The sequence below is a fragment of the Balaenoptera musculus genome, chromosome 16, assembly GCF_009873245.2.
Source record: "Balaenoptera musculus isolate JJ_BM4_2016_0621 chromosome 16, mBalMus1.pri.v3, whole genome shotgun sequence".
NCBI classification, from domain to species: domain Eukaryota; kingdom Metazoa; phylum Chordata; class Mammalia; order Artiodactyla; family Balaenopteridae; genus Balaenoptera; species Balaenoptera musculus.
Window position 1 is genome coordinate 35,292,427 of NC_045800.1, and position 18,483 is coordinate 35,310,909.

Genomic DNA, 18,483 nt, shown 5'->3' on the forward strand with positions numbered 1-18,483 from the left:
ATCATAAAGTCTTCTTCTGTATTTTTTTAACATTTAAAATATTTTGATTTTCATATTAAGTCCCATATAAAATCCATCTGGAAGTGATTTTTGTGTATGCATCCAGATATACAAATTCTTCCCATGTGCATAACCAGTTGTTTCCTAACAATTTATTGAACAGCTCCTTCTTCCCACATGATCTGTAGTGCTACCTCTGGTGTATATAAAAATCCCATTTATACTCTGTTCAGTTGGTCAGATGAATCCATCCCTGCACCAATATTATTACACTTAGTTACTGGAGCCTTAATGCTATTCTTGACATCTGGTCCTCTCGCTGACGCCCCCCTCCCCTTCAGGAATGTCCAGCCTGTTCTTATCGCTTTACAGATAATTTCCTACTCATTTAAGATTCTTTCATACCTTTTGGGAGAAAAAAAGTACATGAGTCACCTATGATCCCCACTTTTGTTGGAGTGTTCTTTTACCTGTTTTTCATCTTTACAGTTCTATTTCTACTCTTTTAGTGATTATTTTTAAAATTTTAATATGCATACTTAAACTCTGAAGCTCATCAACACTTTAAAGTTTCTCCTATCTTCCATATTATGATCAAGTAGTACTTTAAATTCCACCTTGCTTTTAAAATCTCATATCTATTTATTACTCCTATGGTATTTTTATAGACAATGCTTAAATAGTTTTGTTTAAATAGATAAAACAGTCCTGCTAGGGACTTCCCTGGTGGTGCAGTGGTTAAGAATCCAACTGCCAATGCAGGGGACATGGGTTCGAGCCCTGGTCCGGGAAGATCCCACATGCCATGAAGCAACTAAGCCCATGCACCACAACTACTGAGCCTCTGCTCTAGAGCCCGTGAGCCACAACAACTGAGCCCGCGAGCCACAGCTACTGAAGCCTGTGCGCCTAGAGCCCGTGCTCCGCAACAAGAGAAGCTACCTCAACGAGAAGCTCGGGCACCGCAACAAAGAGTAGCCCCTGCTCGCCGCAACTAGAGAAAGCCCGCGCACAGCAACGAATACCCAGCACAGCCAAAAATAAATAAAATAAATAAATATAAAAAAATAGTCCTGCTACAAAATTCAAAAGGAATAAAAGACTATACAGTAAAAAGTCTCTTCAACACCTCTGTCCCCTGGCACCTAGGTGTCCTCCCAATAGTTTGTGTGTATCCCGGAGGTGTTTTACGCATAAAGAAGCCAATGTATATTGTACCTTTTTCCTGTTTTACACAAATAGACTACCAAATCATACACAGTCATCAACCTCTTACTTTTTTCATTTATTGTATCTTGAAGATGATTCCTTATCAGTTAATAAAGTACTTATTCTTTTTTTTACACGAGTATAATTTCAGTCTGTTTACCAACACGTTTACCAATTTCTTTGTTCACCATGCTTCTTGCAGTCCACTCCTTCCTTCTGGATTCAACTGCCTTCCTTCTGGAATAAATCCTATGAGTTCTTTCAGTAAAATCTGAAAATGTGTTTTTCATCCTCTCTTTTGAATGCTAATTTACCTCTGTATAGATTTCAAGGCTAACATCAATTCTTTTCAACACTTACAACTTATTTTATTGTCTTCTGGCCTATATTGCTGCCACTGAGAAGCCTGCTACAAGCGTAGTTATTCCTTTGCAGGTAATAACTACTAATTCCTTTGCAGGTAACTTTTCTTTTTAGTTGCTTTTAGATTTTTCTCTCGTCTTTTGTAGTTGTACTATATGTCTAGAAACAGACTTGTTTTTATTCACTCTCCTAGATATTTGTTACACTTTCTTAATTTGAGGATCCATACCTCCTTTAAAATTCTGGAAAAATCTTCAAATATCTTCCTTCCCCTATTATGTTGGACCTTCTCATTCTATTCTCCATGTTTCTTAGCCTTTTCCTATTTCCCATCCCTTCCTCTGCTATGACCAGGGTATCTTCCTGATTTATCTTCTAGGTCACCAATTCTCTGTTCATAGATGCCCAATCTGTGCTTTAATCTGTCCACGGGGCTCTTAATTTCATTAATTATACATTTTTTTAGTTCCCCAAAAGACTTAGCTTTTCAAATCTACTTTGCCTTTTTCAGTGTCATCTTTTCTAATGGTTTTTATGCTTTCCTCCCCCAGCCAATCATTTTAAATATTCTTATTCCATAGTTATCATCCTACATTAAGTTTGTGAGGGTGCTAAAGCTCTAAGGTTGTGTCTACTGACTTATGCTCACAGTGGACTGTTTTGGACTTTTGATCATGAGTTCATTTGAGTGGAGTTTGTTTCTTCTGTTCTGTAGGAATATGATGCAGGCTTGGGTTACGGGTATGTCTTCCTTCCCCAACCAGGTTGCCACCATGTCTGTCTGTGTGCTTTTGTCAGTCTTTTTCAAACTGAGATCCTCAGCCTCCTAGGGACATACATACCTCATATTTGAGCTTCTTAAGGTTTCATTGGAACAAAGGGACCAGTCCAGTGGCAAATAAATTTTGCTGTTTTAAAATTCTATGTTCGATAACTCAACCACTGGTCCTGGGGATTCAGGGAAATAATAATATAATTACAATAACCAGTTTTTGCCAAGTACAGCACTTAGTGGCACATACAGAAAATCATTTAGTTCCCTCAACAAACCTATGAGATAAGTACTGTAAGGCTTATAAAGGTTATGTAATATGTTCAAGGCTGTAAAATTGGTGTGGGATAGGGTAAAATTCAAATCCAGATCCATCTACAGCCCAACCACTTAACCACTATTCACTCAACAAAAATTTACTGAGGAACTACTACGTGTCAGCCTGTGCTAAGTGATGGGTCTAGTGGTAAAAAAAACACAGATATCTTTCTTCTACCTTTCAAGTTATCTGTGAGGGACTACTGTTTCTGTTTTCCTCTTAATTTCCAATTTGTTGCAGACCAATATTTTAGTTAAAGAAATTTAAGAGGACTTCCCTGGCAGGCCGGTGGTTAAAACTCCATGCTCCCAATGCAGGGGGCACGAGTTCGATCCCTGGTTGGGGAACTAAGATCCCACATGCTGCATGGCACGGCCTTAAAAAAAAAAAAAAAAGAAAAAAGAAAAAAGAGAAAAGAAATTTAAAACATTGCATCAATGTCAAACTGCTATAAAAGTTTCCTCTCAATTTTTGTTTTCATCTCTCCACAGGCTGGTAACAAATAGTTTGCAGACCAGCCCCACCTGCAGGCCACTTTTGCGTAGCACTGCTCTACAGGGTATTGGCAGACCATCTGAGGGGCTTTGTGCAGATTTTTGTGATGCGCACATTTTTGTGGTGAATAACAAAGTGGAGAAGACACTTCTGACAATGGTGGCTTGTATGTGGAGAGCAAGAACCTTCTAAGAAGGTATCATTAAGTATTTTATGGCAGTCTTCCTCAGCTAGTAATAAGCATGAAAAGGAGGAGGTGGGTAGAGATTCAGCAGATAGTGAAAAGGCCACACTACAGTCTAACTTTATACAAATCTGGCAGTTCTCCTGGTGAAGAATGTATACCACCATTTGCTTCCTCTGTTACTCTAGTCCTCTAACAGGACAGGACAGTAGGTAAAGGGCCAGTCAGGAATACTAATCACAAAAGCTTAGGGAAATTTATTTGCAAGTTTTCTTTCCTCATCACCCTGCAAACAACTGGATCACATCATACAATGGCATGCATGCTTAAGAACTAGCAAGAGAACACTTTAATATTATACCAACTCAAGCAGTAAGATAAAGCTGCTAAAAAATATTTCAAAGCCAAATGACTTATGGATTATTTGCACCATTATTCTCCTATTATGGAAAGCAGGGACCTGACCACACACACAGACACTTAGCATATTGAAATCTAAAATACATTTATCTTACTATACTTTTTTTTAAGAATAATAAATACTACTAACTTTAAGATTTGTAAAGTTATAAAGAAATTTTCTATGACACAGAATACAAAAATATATTCCTATTCCTCTTTAAAAAGTTAAGATATATTTCCCAGGGGAATTCCCTGGCGGTCCAGCGGTCAGGACTCCGAGTTCTCACTGCCAAGGGCCCGGGTTTGATCCCTGGTCGGGGAACTAAAACCCCGCAAACTGTGTGGTGTGGCCAAAAAACAAAAAAGGATAGATTTCCCAGGAAACAGCTTTAAGGTTTGCCAAAACTTGTGTAGGATGGACTAAATGTCTAAAAGAGTCTGACAGCTACTTTCATCTTAAAGCATCTGAGCAGGTATGGTCATGACATTCAGTATTTCAAATTTTAAACTGCAGTCTTCACTATTAGACTCAGAACTACATTATTTTCCTGCAATTGTGGTTTATTGTAATCTTAATCCATTTTCTCAAAGACCATTCAACACATTTATACTATTCCAGTAATTACCATGCTACCCAGAAAAACAAGTGAACAGTTTATTAAGAATTAAATGAGGGTATGGAATGTGATACAAGTAAGACACTCAAGATGGATATAATAGTACTACTCACACAAAAAGTTAAATCTCTTAAAAAAAAAATCACAAAAGAAAAAGCAATTCCATCATCATAAAGTAAGGTATTTCATGCAAAAACTTCAAAGAAATCCCCAGTCACCCCCAAACCCCCCCAAGCTCCTAACAAAAAGCTATCTGAAATATTGCCATGCTAACATATTAACCACAATATAATCATTCATAGAAAAGCAACACACTAATTAAGCAATGGATTAGATGAAACAACACAGGCTGCAATATCGTAAACTCATAGACCACGATGATTTTACATGATAAGCAATTCCAGAGTCACTCATAGGGTGAGCAGTATGGGCTAAATGTTGAGAGATAAGGTATGTAAATATAAACTCCATTAACTCATCTCATTATCTTCTAATTATAAAACCTAGAAGCTTCCAGAACCTGAAAAATTACATAAAATTTGGCATACTCCATTTGTGTTCCAAGAATGACATTAGGATCATATTTGCCATTATTAGAGAGCTGTATAAAAGCACTTCATGGTCAGGAATTGACCTCTTAAATGATCACAATTTACATCATAGAAACACAACTCCAGATATGCATTTACTGTGATTAACTCTTACTCAAGACAAGAAACATGATTTTCTAGCACTTTATGTACAAATTACTGCAAAAGCCCAGTTAATTTAGAGACCGAATAAAATGTAAAACAAATGTGAACTGGTACAGAGAGTGGAGGGGAACAGCCTCATTAACAAAGATTTAATGGGTAACAATCTTGCCTTGACTTCTGAGGGAACTACAGTCAACAAACAGACTGCCAAGCTGTAACTCATGTCTCTGTACCAAGATGCTTTAGCATATTTCATGGAAAAGATAGTTTTACGTTAAAAAAATAGGAATGGCATTTTATGGGATAGCATTCCCCTCCACAGCTGCCAAACAAGCCTGGTCACCAGGTGGTGCATAAACAAAGCGTATTTCCAAGTGGGTGTACCACATCATGATGAGGCAACCCAGGAGCGGAAGCACCCATTTCACTGCACCTGCCTATTCAGGAGGCCAGGAGAGAACTGGGACACCTACATTTCATGGTTTTGGGTTGAGCTTACCTATGGTGTATAGATTGGCTACAAGTAAAACAGTAAGGCCAAAGAAAAAGAACAGGAGAAAAATACTTAGGAGAAAAAACTACCCACTCCCATCTGCTATTTTTTTCCCTTTAGATTTAAGGTAATTAGAACAGGCTGGAAAAATTTCAGGATTACCCTTCCCACATCTGAAAATTCAACTTCCTATTTACATTCCATGAAAAGAACACTATAATTGTTCAGTGGCAGGAATTAGCCTCTCTAAAAAATAGAAGCTCTTGCTCTAATTTTCACAAAATGACATGAGAAAATTTTCCAATGTGAAACCCAGGGTTTGAGGCTAGAAAGAAGTGTCTTTAATAATCAGGACCATCAAAGTTAGAGCTCTTTGGAATGTGTGTTATACATACAAAGTTATCACAAATTAAACTCCCAGAGTATTTATGAAACAAGCTCTTAAATGGGAAAGACTTCTAATGAGACATAAATGCTTCCATCAGCAAATTAAATCTGATGAATCAATCCTTCCCAAGTGACAAGGTCTCTGCTAACAACTCAACATAGCCTCTGGAATCAAAGGTAAAAGATCATTCAATCATGATGATGCAAGATGAAGTACAGATGAGCAGTACATATGAACAAAATTTGTAAACCGCTGCAGTTCTAAAACAGTAGATTTATATTACAAAGCAATGTAAATAAATATGGGGCTAGTACAAAAGCTCTTATTTACAGTTTTACAAATGAAACTGTATTCAGTGTAAATGCTGTGTTTTAAAGAACACAGTACTATATTAGTAAAATGAGTTCTGTTGAGGGGAATTACAGTTTCTGTTAGAATCAATGTATAACGTATAAAAGATTCAAGTTAACTCTGTTTATAATTTAGTACAGACAAACCCAGTTTAACCTGGAATGGCATCTGTTAAAGTGCTGAAAAACAGGAAATATTTAGAAAACACTGTACATTATTAAAGCTTTATCAAGTCAGAATGTTAAAATCCTTTCACATTTTTAACCTTTTGCCACAGGCTTGTGGACAAGATGATTTTTCTCAGCAAAGGAGTAAAACTTACGAGGCCACCAGCTGCTTAGATGATTTTAGGTTCAGTGTTGCTAGTTTCCTAAAACAACTATTTATCCATCAACCATACCTTCAGGCCTTACAATCTGGTAAGTAATTAAATATTCAGGATAAGCCTAGAAGAGAAAGATTAATTCAAATATTGGTAAACAAATTTTTTGAAAGGAGACTTATTATAAGGATTCCTAGGGAAGAGGTTCTAAATTAGTGCTGTGGATCAGAATCATCAAAGGGCATTTTCCCAAAACAGCCTTACCTTGACTCCAATCCCTTAGATTCTGAATCAGCAGGTCTAGGATGAGTATTAAGCATGTGTTTGTTTTTAATAACTGAGGTGATCCTGATACATATCCCCAGTACACAACGCTCTAGAGATGCTTTTGACTGGATCTATGTCACTAAGAGCAAGAGGGAATTACACATTTCTTTGCTACAGAGAGGTTAACTATTAAATATAGGATTCTAATTAATTATAATTTACAGAAGCTAAAAAAAAAAAGCATGGTTGACAAAATCTGAATAAGGTCTGTAGGTTAGATATATTACATTAATGATATTTTCCTGATTTTAACAATTTTAAGAGAATGTCCTTGATTTTAGGAAATACACATTGAAGAATTTAAGGGTAAAGAAAGATGCCTATTACCTACTTCCAAGCAGCTCAGAAAAAAAAAAAAAAAGTATACACACATACAGTAGGGAGAGCATGATAAAGGAGAAAGACAGAATGCTAAAATGTTAACATTTGGAAGATCTGGGTAAAGGGTATAAGGGAATTCTCTTTATTATTTTTGCAATTTTTCTTTAAGTCTGAAATAATTTCCAAACATGAGTTAAAAAGAAATCCAGCTCTTAAGGCAATATGCCTTGTCAATTTAAAAGATTTGTAAGAGGTTAAAGTATGGCTCTAAAGCATTTTTGAAGATGAGCAAATAAAACTGAATTACCTGTTCTCCTCTGTAAATAACATATTCAGCTAATGCTAGGCCATTTACACTGGGTCGACCAGTGACTGAGTGATGTCCTGGTGGAGAATGTGCCATTTTCATTGCACTGAACTGCAGGAAAGACTTTCCCAAGGTTACCCGGCAAAAGAGCAGCTGCCTATAACATGTGAAAAGGAAAAGATCTCCCTGAAGACAAGTCGTACATGACAATTTTATTTATGTACACTACATAAGCTTTTTAATGCATTTATACATGAACACTTATGACGGTTTCTATCATTTTACCCTTTAAAGAACTTTGTAAGAATGTCTTCTACTACTCTCACTAATGAAAGAATTTGTCACTTTAATTAATCCTTATTTTAACTATAAAATGATATAGCAATTGTAATAATCTTAAAGTGATATAGACTTTGCCATCCTGTTTGTATCCCAGCAAAAGCACAAATCATAGCCCAAGTGGGAAGGAGGAGGAGGCTTTAAGGGGCTTCCATGAAGTGCCTTACAAAGTTGAACATTTACCCAGGTAAGTCCTGTTGATTCCACTTTCAAAATGTATTGAAATCAATTCTCTTCTCTTAATTCTACTGTCACTATTGAGTCCAAATCACCAAAATTTTCACCTGGACTGTAACAATGGCCTTTGAACTAGTCTTTCTGTTTCTACTCTAATTCCTGTCTAAATTATTTTCCATCCAAGCAACCAGTGATTTAGGGAAAAAAAACAACAAACAACAAAAACCATAAATCAGATTGCATCGCTTTTCTGCTTAAAACCTTTTAGAGGCTATTCACTGTGCCTGGAAGAAAATCCAAATTCCTTTTAATGGCTGTAAAGTCTCGAATTTTACTGTGTTCATTATGCCCAGGCGCATTAGTTTTTTTTCCCACAGGCCAAACTTTCTTGCCCTATGGCCATCAGACATACTGTTTCCTCTATCATCTAGAATGATATGCATTCTACCACTCTTCTACTGGCTAATATTCATTTTTCAAGTTTCAGCTGAAATGTCATGTCTTCAAATAGGTCTTCCCTCACCAGAAGTTTAAGTATTACCTTCCCACTCCCCACAGGCATATGATTGGCCTTCCTTAGGTCCAATGAACTCTTTATTACTTCATTGTTTCTCTAATTTTCTTTTCTTTCTATAGGAGAAGAGGAGATTTGGCGGACTAACTGATGATTCTGTCTCCAAAGAAGACGGGCTATGTACTTTTTATTCTAAATATGCCCTTTGGAAACCTTCTTAGCGTTTCTTTCTTTCTTTTTATATATATATTTATGGCTGCTTTGGGTCTTCATTGCTGCACGTGGGCTTTCTTCTTAGTTGCAGAGAGTGGGGGCTACTCTTCGTTGCGGTGCGCAGGCCTCTCATTAAGGTGGCTTCTCTTGTTGTGGAGCACGGGCTCTAGGTGCATGGGCTTCGGTAGTTGTGGCTTGCAGGCTTCTAGAGAGCAGGCTCGGTAGTTGTGGCGCACGGGCTTAGTTGCTCCGCGGCATGTGGGATCTTCCCGGACCAGGGCTCAAACCTGTGTCCTCTGCATTGGCAGGCAGATTCTTAACCACTGTGCCACCAGGGAAGCCCTTGTTAGTGTTTCTAATAGATTTTCTATTATAGTCACAATCAGTCCCATGATAATCCAGCATACAGAAATCTTAATTAATAAACTTATTTCCAGACATACAAGCATTCTACTTCAAAGGCAGCGGAGAAGAGGTACTCGAACAATGCTTACTACTAATACTAATAATCAGAACTATTTAGCCTCCAGATAATATATGACAAGTAAAAGTAGCAATGTTCAATTTACAGAATCTTAAGAAATTACAAGCCTCCTAACCATTCCAACTTATGATCTAAAATAGAAATGGGTGGGAGGTCATACCCAGGAGGACTGACTTTAGATACCTATGTGAGTCTAAATTTAGGGGGAAAACAACAAGAACAAAACATAAACAGTCTTTGTTTCCCTTCAGGACTACAGTCCTTTACCCTTGGTAACCTTTCAAAGTCAGCTGGGAATCTTTTAAAAATCCCATGCACAGACCAGACCCGAGACCAATTAAGTGAGAATCTCTTGAGGGTGGGACACAGGCATTAGTTTTTAAAGCCCCTTAGGTAACTCCAATGTGCTGCCAAAGCTGAGAACTACTGCTCTAGGGTTTCTACATCAGTGATCAGAAGCTTCAGCATCAGCTAGGAACTTGGTAGAAATTGGTAGAAATTCAAGTTCTAGGGCCCCACCTACTAAATCAACAATTCAGGATGCATGCCACCGGAATCTGTGTTTTTACTAGCCCTCTAGGTGATTCTGAGCTTGCTCATGTTTGATAGCTACTGTTCTAGGTCTTTATAAGAAGTGTCCTAACTACAGAATAAACCTCAGTAATTAATCTTACTTGAGTTTTCAAATGGTGAAAGATAATTTATTTACCTATGAGGATTTTATCAATTCGACCCAAGTCATTTGAATGATTTTAACAACTGAGTTAGACCAGGGTAACTAAAGTAGGAAAAAAGAAGTACAAAGTAGTTCTTTGATAATGTGCTTTCTAAAGGGACTGATGTATTTTATTATAACTTTTTGAGTAGTAACATCACAGATTGAGGATTAAGATCATTATCACAATGGAAGAGAGACTCTCTCACACATCGCCATGAAATGATTAGGTGTAACAAGTAATGCCATTTTAGCCTTTGAATACTAGATTTTTAAACAGTCCACAATAAAATCTCTTTCATGCCCAGTGATATTTTCTATTCCATATTCTGAAAGCACCATGTGCTCTAATGATTGAATGAGTTGAACAGGTCAAGTGCGTAGAACTGTGCTTGGCCCATACAGATCATTTAATAAATATTAGCCATTATTAGAACTGGTGAGAGGACCAAAAGCAACCTGAAATATGACTAGCTTGGATTCCTAAAGTTGTCCGAGATAATGTTTTGCCCCGAAAATTTCTCAAATTTGAAACCAGTTCTTATCTGATTCTTATCAAAATAAACGAGAACAAGTGACCTCTTACCTGTGGCAAATGTAACAAGATCTGTCTTTGTGTACTGGACACCCAGTACCTCCTCCGATTCCATACACATATTGATTGCTTTTGGAAGAGTTTTCAGCAAAATAGATCCCAGCTCCAAACATGCCACCTATGTAGGCATGCCTTTCGTCAAAGCCTTTATGAATAATTGCATTCACAAAGGGAGACCCTAAAATACATATAAATATATAACATTTAAAAATTATCTTAGAAGAACAAGAACAAAAGTTAAAGCCCCTTAGAAGTTAAATTCTTAAACATATATACACCACCACCACAATAAAGCAAAATCAAAACACAAGGGTTAACAAGTTAACTGTCAGCTAGCTCACCACTTTAGAATAGTTATTTTAGAAGAACTGCTAATATGAATGAATGTTTCTAATAGGGTAGTGGTTCAGATGCCAAAGTAAGGACACATACAGATTCAACTAGAAAAACAAACAGATCACCTGAAATATTAATGCTAGAGTTATCAAATTCCATGCCCCAAATTCATATATATCCAGAACCAAGAGTCTCATAATTCACCTCTTATGGCAAGGCTGAATGCAAGTAGGTCATGCAATGACGCCCACATCTGTGTACTTTTTCTAGATATCAAAAGTGGCCAAAGTGATCTTTTCATGTTCATTTTCTTCTTTACACCTGCTCTCTCCTATCCTTCCACTTCTCTACCTTTTATCACTTGCTAGTACCAGATTTCAACTGTAAATGTGGTGTGTTCCTTCATTCCCTACATATTGACTTCTTTCTCCTCCTTCCTTGCACGTATGCCAAGAAGAAGCTTAGCCAAAGGAGAGGAGGTACTAAGCATGGGTACCAGGCCAGGGAGTGGAGTGAGGCTGGGGGTTGGGAAAAGCCAATATAACACAACTAACTGATCCATCAAGATCAGTGTCCCTGTTCATAAAGGGACAGGAAAATACACTGAATTCCACTTTACAGAAATACTGAAGAATACAATAACTTATTTGAATTGAAAAACCAAAACCATTTCTATTATAAAACAGAAAAAATCATTCATTACAACCATCAAGTCAATACATAAATAAATATGCTCTGTGCCAAGAAATTATCACAATGATTTTTAGGGTTTTGGAATGAGAAGTACCATTTAGATATTATATACCAATTCAGTCTGCTATAGCCATTCTTCCAGGGGACTGTGACATTTAAATGCTGTGTTTTATAGAACTTTACCAGCCTCTAAAAATTTTCTGCAATCAAAGCCAACTGAAGGAACAGACTGGCCCGATCATGGGTAATGTGCTTGAAGACTTGATAAACACTACATTAATATCTATATTAATTTTTGCTATAAACATGAAACACCAATCATCAACACCTGCCAACTTGCAACATAAACAGGAAATTTCAAGAATGACAAGTAATGGTGCTCTCAATTCAACAAAAGTTCTCAGAAAACTCCACAGGTTCAATGACAATGGCTCTTTTTGCTGAAGTTAAATGTAGCCTTGACACTTAGAATCACAGTCAGAACAGGATGTATATATTCTTCTGAGGCAATTTTCAGATCTTATTTTAACTTTAATTCACCCAACCAGTTAAAAGTAAAACACACCATTTTTCAGAGTAATCATCACACAAAATCAACTATATTAAAATAAAAGGGAAAATATGAATAGTCAACATTCTCATTTCTACACTTTTTCTGTTACGGTAATCCTATTTATACACTACCCACTGTAAAACATGCAAACTCAAAAGACGTTAAAAATACAGGGACTTCCCTGGTGGCGCAGTGGTTAAGAATCCGCCTGCAAATGCAGGGGACACGGGTTGGATCCCTGGTCTGGAAGATCCCACATGCCACGGAGCAACAAAGCTCGTGCGCCACAACTACTGAGCCTGTGCTCTAGAGCCCGCGAGCCACAACTACTGAGCCCATGCGCCACAACTACTGAAGCTCACATGCCTAGAGCCCGTGCTTCTCAACAAAAGAAGCCGCTGCAATGAGAAGCCTGCGCACTGCAATGAAGAGTAGCCCCTGCTCGCCGCATCTAGAGAAACCTCGTTCACAGCAACATAGACCCAACACAGCCAAAAAAAACCCAAAAAAATATAAATGTAAAGATTTACAGAAATACTGTTTATTTTTTTAAATGACATGAGGAATATAAAGATTCATTATTATTTCAAACCTGACAAAAAATGTGGAGGAGGATGGTGGTAGGGTAGGGGGAGAGGAATCTTACCATGAAATAGCATTCTTTCATTTGCATGGTTGTGGTTTTCTTCAGAAACTTCTTTCCTCCTGTGAGTATATCTTTCCCATAGTTTCTTGTTACAAACTTTCTGAATCTTTAAAAAGAAACCAGAAAAATAAAATCTCTAGATCATAATAATTAATCTTATCCAAAAATGGGCCACATAGGGCCAGAAGAGAGGCAAAACTTTTCTCTGAAATATAAATTATGTGTTATTTTTAGTCAACTAAAAAACTTTAACCCAACCATAAAAATGGAAATATAGGTACATTTTGGAAATCAAAAAACTACAAAGGGGAAAAAAGCTATATGTAAAGGTCAAGAGTACTGTTAATTGATTAAAATACTTCCATTCTCATTATTTTAGAATTATTACTAAAACATCTCCAAATCAGACATGCTGAGTTCTGTATGGAAGTATAAGAAAGAGAATACTATCTTTTCCCCCCTGCTTTATCTGGCTCAAAATACCATCTTTATCTGTTTTTAATTAAAAATATTTGAAATAGACAAGTCAGAATGGCCATCATCAGAAAACCTACACACAATAAATGCTGGAGAGGGTGTGGAGAAAAGGGAACCCTCTTGCACTGTTGGTGGGAATGTAAACCGATACAGCCACTATGGAGAACAGTATGGAGGTTCCTTAAAAAGCTAAAAATAGAACTACCATATGACCCAGCAATCCCACTACTGGGCACATACCGAGAAAACCATAATTCAAAAAGAGACATGTACTACAATGTTCACTGCAGCACTATTTACAATAGCCAGGACATGGAATCAACTTAAGTGTCCATCGACAGATGAATGGATAAAGAAGATGTGGCACATATATACAATGGAATATTACTCAGCCATAAAAAGAAACGGAGTTATTTGTAATGAGGTGGATGGACCTAGAGACTGTCATACAGAGTGAAGTAAGTCAGAAAGAGAAAAACAAATACCGTATGCTAACACATATATATAGAATCAAAAAAAAAAAAAAAAAGGTTTCCGGTGTTGTGACTGAAACCCGTCAATATGGCGGCGGTCGGCCACGGCCGCTCGCTGAAGAACCTCCAAATAGAGGGCAGAATGACAGCGGCGAGGAGAACGTCCCGCTGGATCTGACCCGAGGTTTTTGTCTCTGAGTTGGTGATGCTTTGTTAGAAAAAGATTCCACTGCCCATCTCTTGGTATGCATATCCCCAAGAAATTAGAACTGAGTATTGCATAGGAAATTGATTAAATACTTGACAGCAACTTGGCAACATGTGCTTAGCATAGATGAGTAAAATAAAGAGCATTTTACATATTTCAATATGCAAAAGCAAGAGTAAATGTGAAAGTGAAACAAAAATATTCAACTATACTGAAGGTGAAGAAATTTTGATGAAGTGCATTTTCTAAATGTTGGTAATTTTAAAGATATTAGTATTCACTCCATTTAAAATATTTTTATGCATCTGCTCTTTGGAATTATGGAAAACAATGACTGGAATTCCCTGAAGGTGGGAACATTTAATAACCTTGGAATATCCTTGCTGATTCTGAGTCTAGACTGTTCAGTTCACTGAACAGATTTAAACTGAGTGTGTATTATTAGCTCCCAAAAGAATACTTGTTTTGGGACTCCCCTGGTGGTGCAGTGCTGAAGAATCCGCCTGCCAATACAAGGGACATGGGATCGAGCCCTGGTCCGGGAAGATCCCACATGCCGTGGAGCAACTAAGCCTGTGCACCACAACTACTGAGTCTGCGCTCTAGAGCCCGTGAGCCACAACTACTGAGCCCGTGTGCTGCAAATACTGAAGCCCACGTGCCTGGAGCCCGTGCTCTGCAATAAGAGAAGCCACCGCAATGAGAAGCCCGCACACTGCAACGAAGAGTAGCCCCCATTCTCCACAACTAGAGAAAGCCTGTGAGTAGCAGTGAAGACCCAACGCAGCCAAAAAAAAAAAAAAAAAGAAAGAAAGAATACTTGTTTTTAGGTTTTTAGTGGTGAATTTTGAGTGATTGTTTGATTCTATTAGGAGTGGTAAAATGCAGTAAATCTATATTTTTAACCATCTTTGTCAGGATTATATTAGATATTGCTCTTGTACCTGCTGGTACATGATTTTTTTTCCAAATTATTTTAAATGATTTTTCCTAGCCTAGAGCTGAACTAGTGTGGTAAATTTTTTGCTGTCTGATATGATCAGAACTTGGTCTAAAATGATATTTTGATTATCAGAACATTTCAAATTGTGTGAAGGATTTATCAAATGATGTGTTGTTTTAGCAGGCAATCTAGAAATTATATACTTCGAAGTAGATGTTGTTTTCCTTCTAAGCAGTCCTCTTGGAAGGGCATGTACTTGTTCTAGTGGTGATGTCACTGTTCAAAACATTTAAAAAATTCTGCTTCCGAAGATTATTAAAGCTTAAAATGTTGACTTTAAAAAAAAAAAAAAAAAAGGTTATGAAGAACCTAGGGGCAGGACAGGAATAAAGACGCAGATGTAGAGAATGGACTGAGGATAGACTGAGGATACGGGGAGGGGGAAGGGTAAACTGGGACAAAGTGAGAGTGGCGTGGACATATATACACTACCAAATGTAAAATAGATAGCTAGTGGGAAGCAGCTGCATAGCACAGGGAGATCAGCTCAGTGCTTTGTGACCACCTAGAGGCGTGGGATAGGGAGGGTGGGAGGGAGAGGATATGGGGACATATGTATATGTATAACTGATTCACTTTGTTATAAAGCAAAAACTAACACACCACTGTAAAGCAATTATACTCCAATAAAGATGTTAAAAAAAAAAATTGAAATAGCCACACCAAACACACACACACACACACACCCCTACCTAGTACTCCCTCTATCCTTCCCTATCCCTCCAATTCCTAAAATTTGTCTGGAGAAGAGTTAAAGATGGATACTGGTTTCATTAGGAGTACTGTCAAAATTCACAATCCTAGTGCTGTTTCTTAGCTGTATTTAAGGGTGCTACAGCCCCCTGCTGGTTCTAGAACACATCTGGGAGCTGGTGGTTTTAGTCTTGATTCAAATTAACTCAAAATACCATCACAGACATAATCAAGGAACACAACTGGCATAAACAGAGCTCATTAATGTTTAAAAATAAAAGGGAACAAAGTTTTATCAAAGAAAAAACTTTTATTAGATATTACATTAAAATACCTTTATAGAGGAAGAAAACAGCATACCTCCCAAATTCAGTAACTTTGGAAATCAAACACATATTCTCTTCCCTGCCCTCACCCTTAACAAACCTCTACACATTCTGTTACTGCTTGCACACAAAATGGACTTGACTGAAATTTGCCTGTAGGAGGAATAATTATTTGTCTTATTAAAAATTACTATATGTCTATCCATGAATAGAAATCTCAAGATGTCACTCAGGTCATACTATGATATGAACTAATAAAATACAGCTCCCAGAAGAATAACCCTTTCACCTGAAAAATGAATGTGTGCTTGTTTTATATCATCTTATTTCTAAATAGTATGAACACAGCAATCTCAATGAATAGTTTTAGTATTCACAAATTCTAAAATATGACATCTATTTGTATACTCATAATAGTATATTATTGTGAAACAGTAATACAACACAGCTGAAAGATTTGATACTGTTCACCTTTGAGTTTAAAATTTAGGTATTAGAAAGATACTTGCCACATTTTAATTATAACTCTAAGTCTTATAATGATTAAGAATATATCAATGTAGTTAATAGAAAATTATTATGCATCTCAAGTAGAGCATGCAGTTTGGTTGCTATATAGCTTAAACAACAACAACACAAACTAGTAAAGCTGAAAAAGGTCCTGAGAAGAGTAACTGATATCAATAACAGTCAGGACTCTTTAAAACATTATTTTTAAAGACTATTTTTGGAAAGATGGAAGGTATAGAAGGAGTACTACTAAAATTACCAAAAATTGGTATATGTGGGGACCCACAGAAACCTGGAGTAGTCACAGTTAGGACAAACAAACCATGGTGTAATTATAAACACGGGAGTCCTTCCATGAGTCAAAAAAAATTCAACTTTGTTACAACAGAGTACCTTAATAGTAGTTTACATATTTAAAGTCCTAAACCTGCAGGATTTATCTTTACCCCAAGATAAAGCATAATCCCTAAACTTAAATATGTTCAACAGAGGCTGAACTAGTGTTTAGTACAGAGATTTGAGGATCCTAACCTTCCAAGGACATATTATTTCCCAAAACATCCCCCCTGATGCCCTGTGAAAGACTTATTGGGCTGGACAGATTACATTCTTGTGAAAGTTAATCATGGCTTCAGGCTTTGAAAACTATGGTCTCAGCAAACTTTATTTTCACTAACTTATTACCTTGAGAATATTGTATCTGTTGAAGATTCCACCTGCATGACCTCCATCTCTGTGCTCTCGGACTGTACTCTGCATCTGACGGAAAAATATTTCAAATATACGTGCGTTAGCTTTTGTGTTTTTTTTTTGATTTAGGGAACATGGTTCTTGACCCATATGATTCTATTTTTGAGAATACAAAATGGGTTTTTAATATTTTTGTTGTTTAAGGAATGAGTTCTATAAGTTCACATGTACTATTTTTGAGAGATAGCAGATAGCTAATACAATCAATCTAAAAGTACATACAGGTGAAAATTATATAATGCAAACTACGGGAAGAAAAAGAAACAAGCAGATGCATAGGTGAGCTAAACATACAAAGCCAACCACCTGACATACCAAAAAAAACCCCAATGATTTATTTGTTCCCATTTGTTTTGCTCTAATAAAGCACAATTTGTATATCATTGAGAGTTGGAGTTTCCTGAGCTTTAGAACTAAGTCTCACTCAACTTTGTATCTCTGTGCTCAGCTCACACAATTAGGGTATGATGTTCTTCAAAGTGCAAGGCAGTATTCTAAGATTTTGGTGGATAAAAGAGTTTTGTGGAAAGAAAGCTAGAAAAAAATTTCCTAGATAAGTAGCATTCACATGTTCTGGGTCTTGTCTACGATACTGGGCTTTGCAATTGCCTTCATGAAAGAAGGAAATATTAGCAACCTCTTCTTCAACATAACTCTGTGTATTAATTGTAGTGCTGAACCAAGTTATTAGAATTAAGGTTTACTGAGATAGTGTACTTTAAATGCTGATTTCAGAAGTTTTCCAGGTGGTAAAGAGTTAGGGACATTAAAAAACCCTGCTACATACATGTTCAGGTAGACCTGGAAACTTCTGGGAAATTTAGCTACTGAACCAACATTTATTTAAGGTATATGAACATACCTCTTCCTCCACAGACTGAAACTCTTTATCATCAGGAGACAGATCTATGAGAATTGTTCCACTTCCAGAGGTGTTCAGAGTTAAGTATGGGTTAAGACCTATCAAATGAAATTTAAAGGTAAAAAAAAATTTGCCAAAAACCCCCCCCAATAAACATCAACCCAAAACAACCACCTAATTTATCTGATGCTTACTATCAATTTTAAAAAACTTTTTATTTTGGGATAATTTAGATTTACAGGAAGGCTTAGAGCACTGAGAGTTCCTGTGTACTCTTACTCCACTTCCTAATGTTACCATCAGGAACATTAATGTTTCCTTAATGTTACCATTTTACACAATCATAGTACA

At 36.9% G+C, this 18,483-nt stretch overlaps 1 protein-coding gene across 3 annotated transcripts in view; it reads right to left on the reverse strand.

Annotated features, from left to right (window-relative positions):
- Window positions 1–4,385: 4,385 nt before the first annotated feature.
- Window positions 4,386–18,483, reverse strand: part of TNKS2 (tankyrase 2) — a 63,997-nt gene continuing 49,899 nt past the window's right edge. For all 3 annotated transcript variants that reach the window (XM_036828431.1, XM_036828432.1, XM_036828429.1), the window contains 6 exons: window positions 18,133–18,230; window positions 17,205–17,279; window positions 12,831–12,936; window positions 10,594–10,780; window positions 7,566–7,722; window positions 4,386–6,734 (listed from right to left, as the gene is read on the reverse strand). In XM_036828431.1, the coding sequence (XP_036684326.1) occupies window positions 6,672–6,734; window positions 7,566–7,722; window positions 10,594–10,780; window positions 12,831–12,936; window positions 17,205–17,279; window positions 18,133–18,230 (686 nt within the window). In that variant the 3' untranslated portion in view covers window positions 4,386–6,671. The remainder of the gene's footprint in view (window positions 6,735–7,565; window positions 7,723–10,593; window positions 10,781–12,830; window positions 12,937–17,204; window positions 17,280–18,132; window positions 18,231–18,483) is intronic.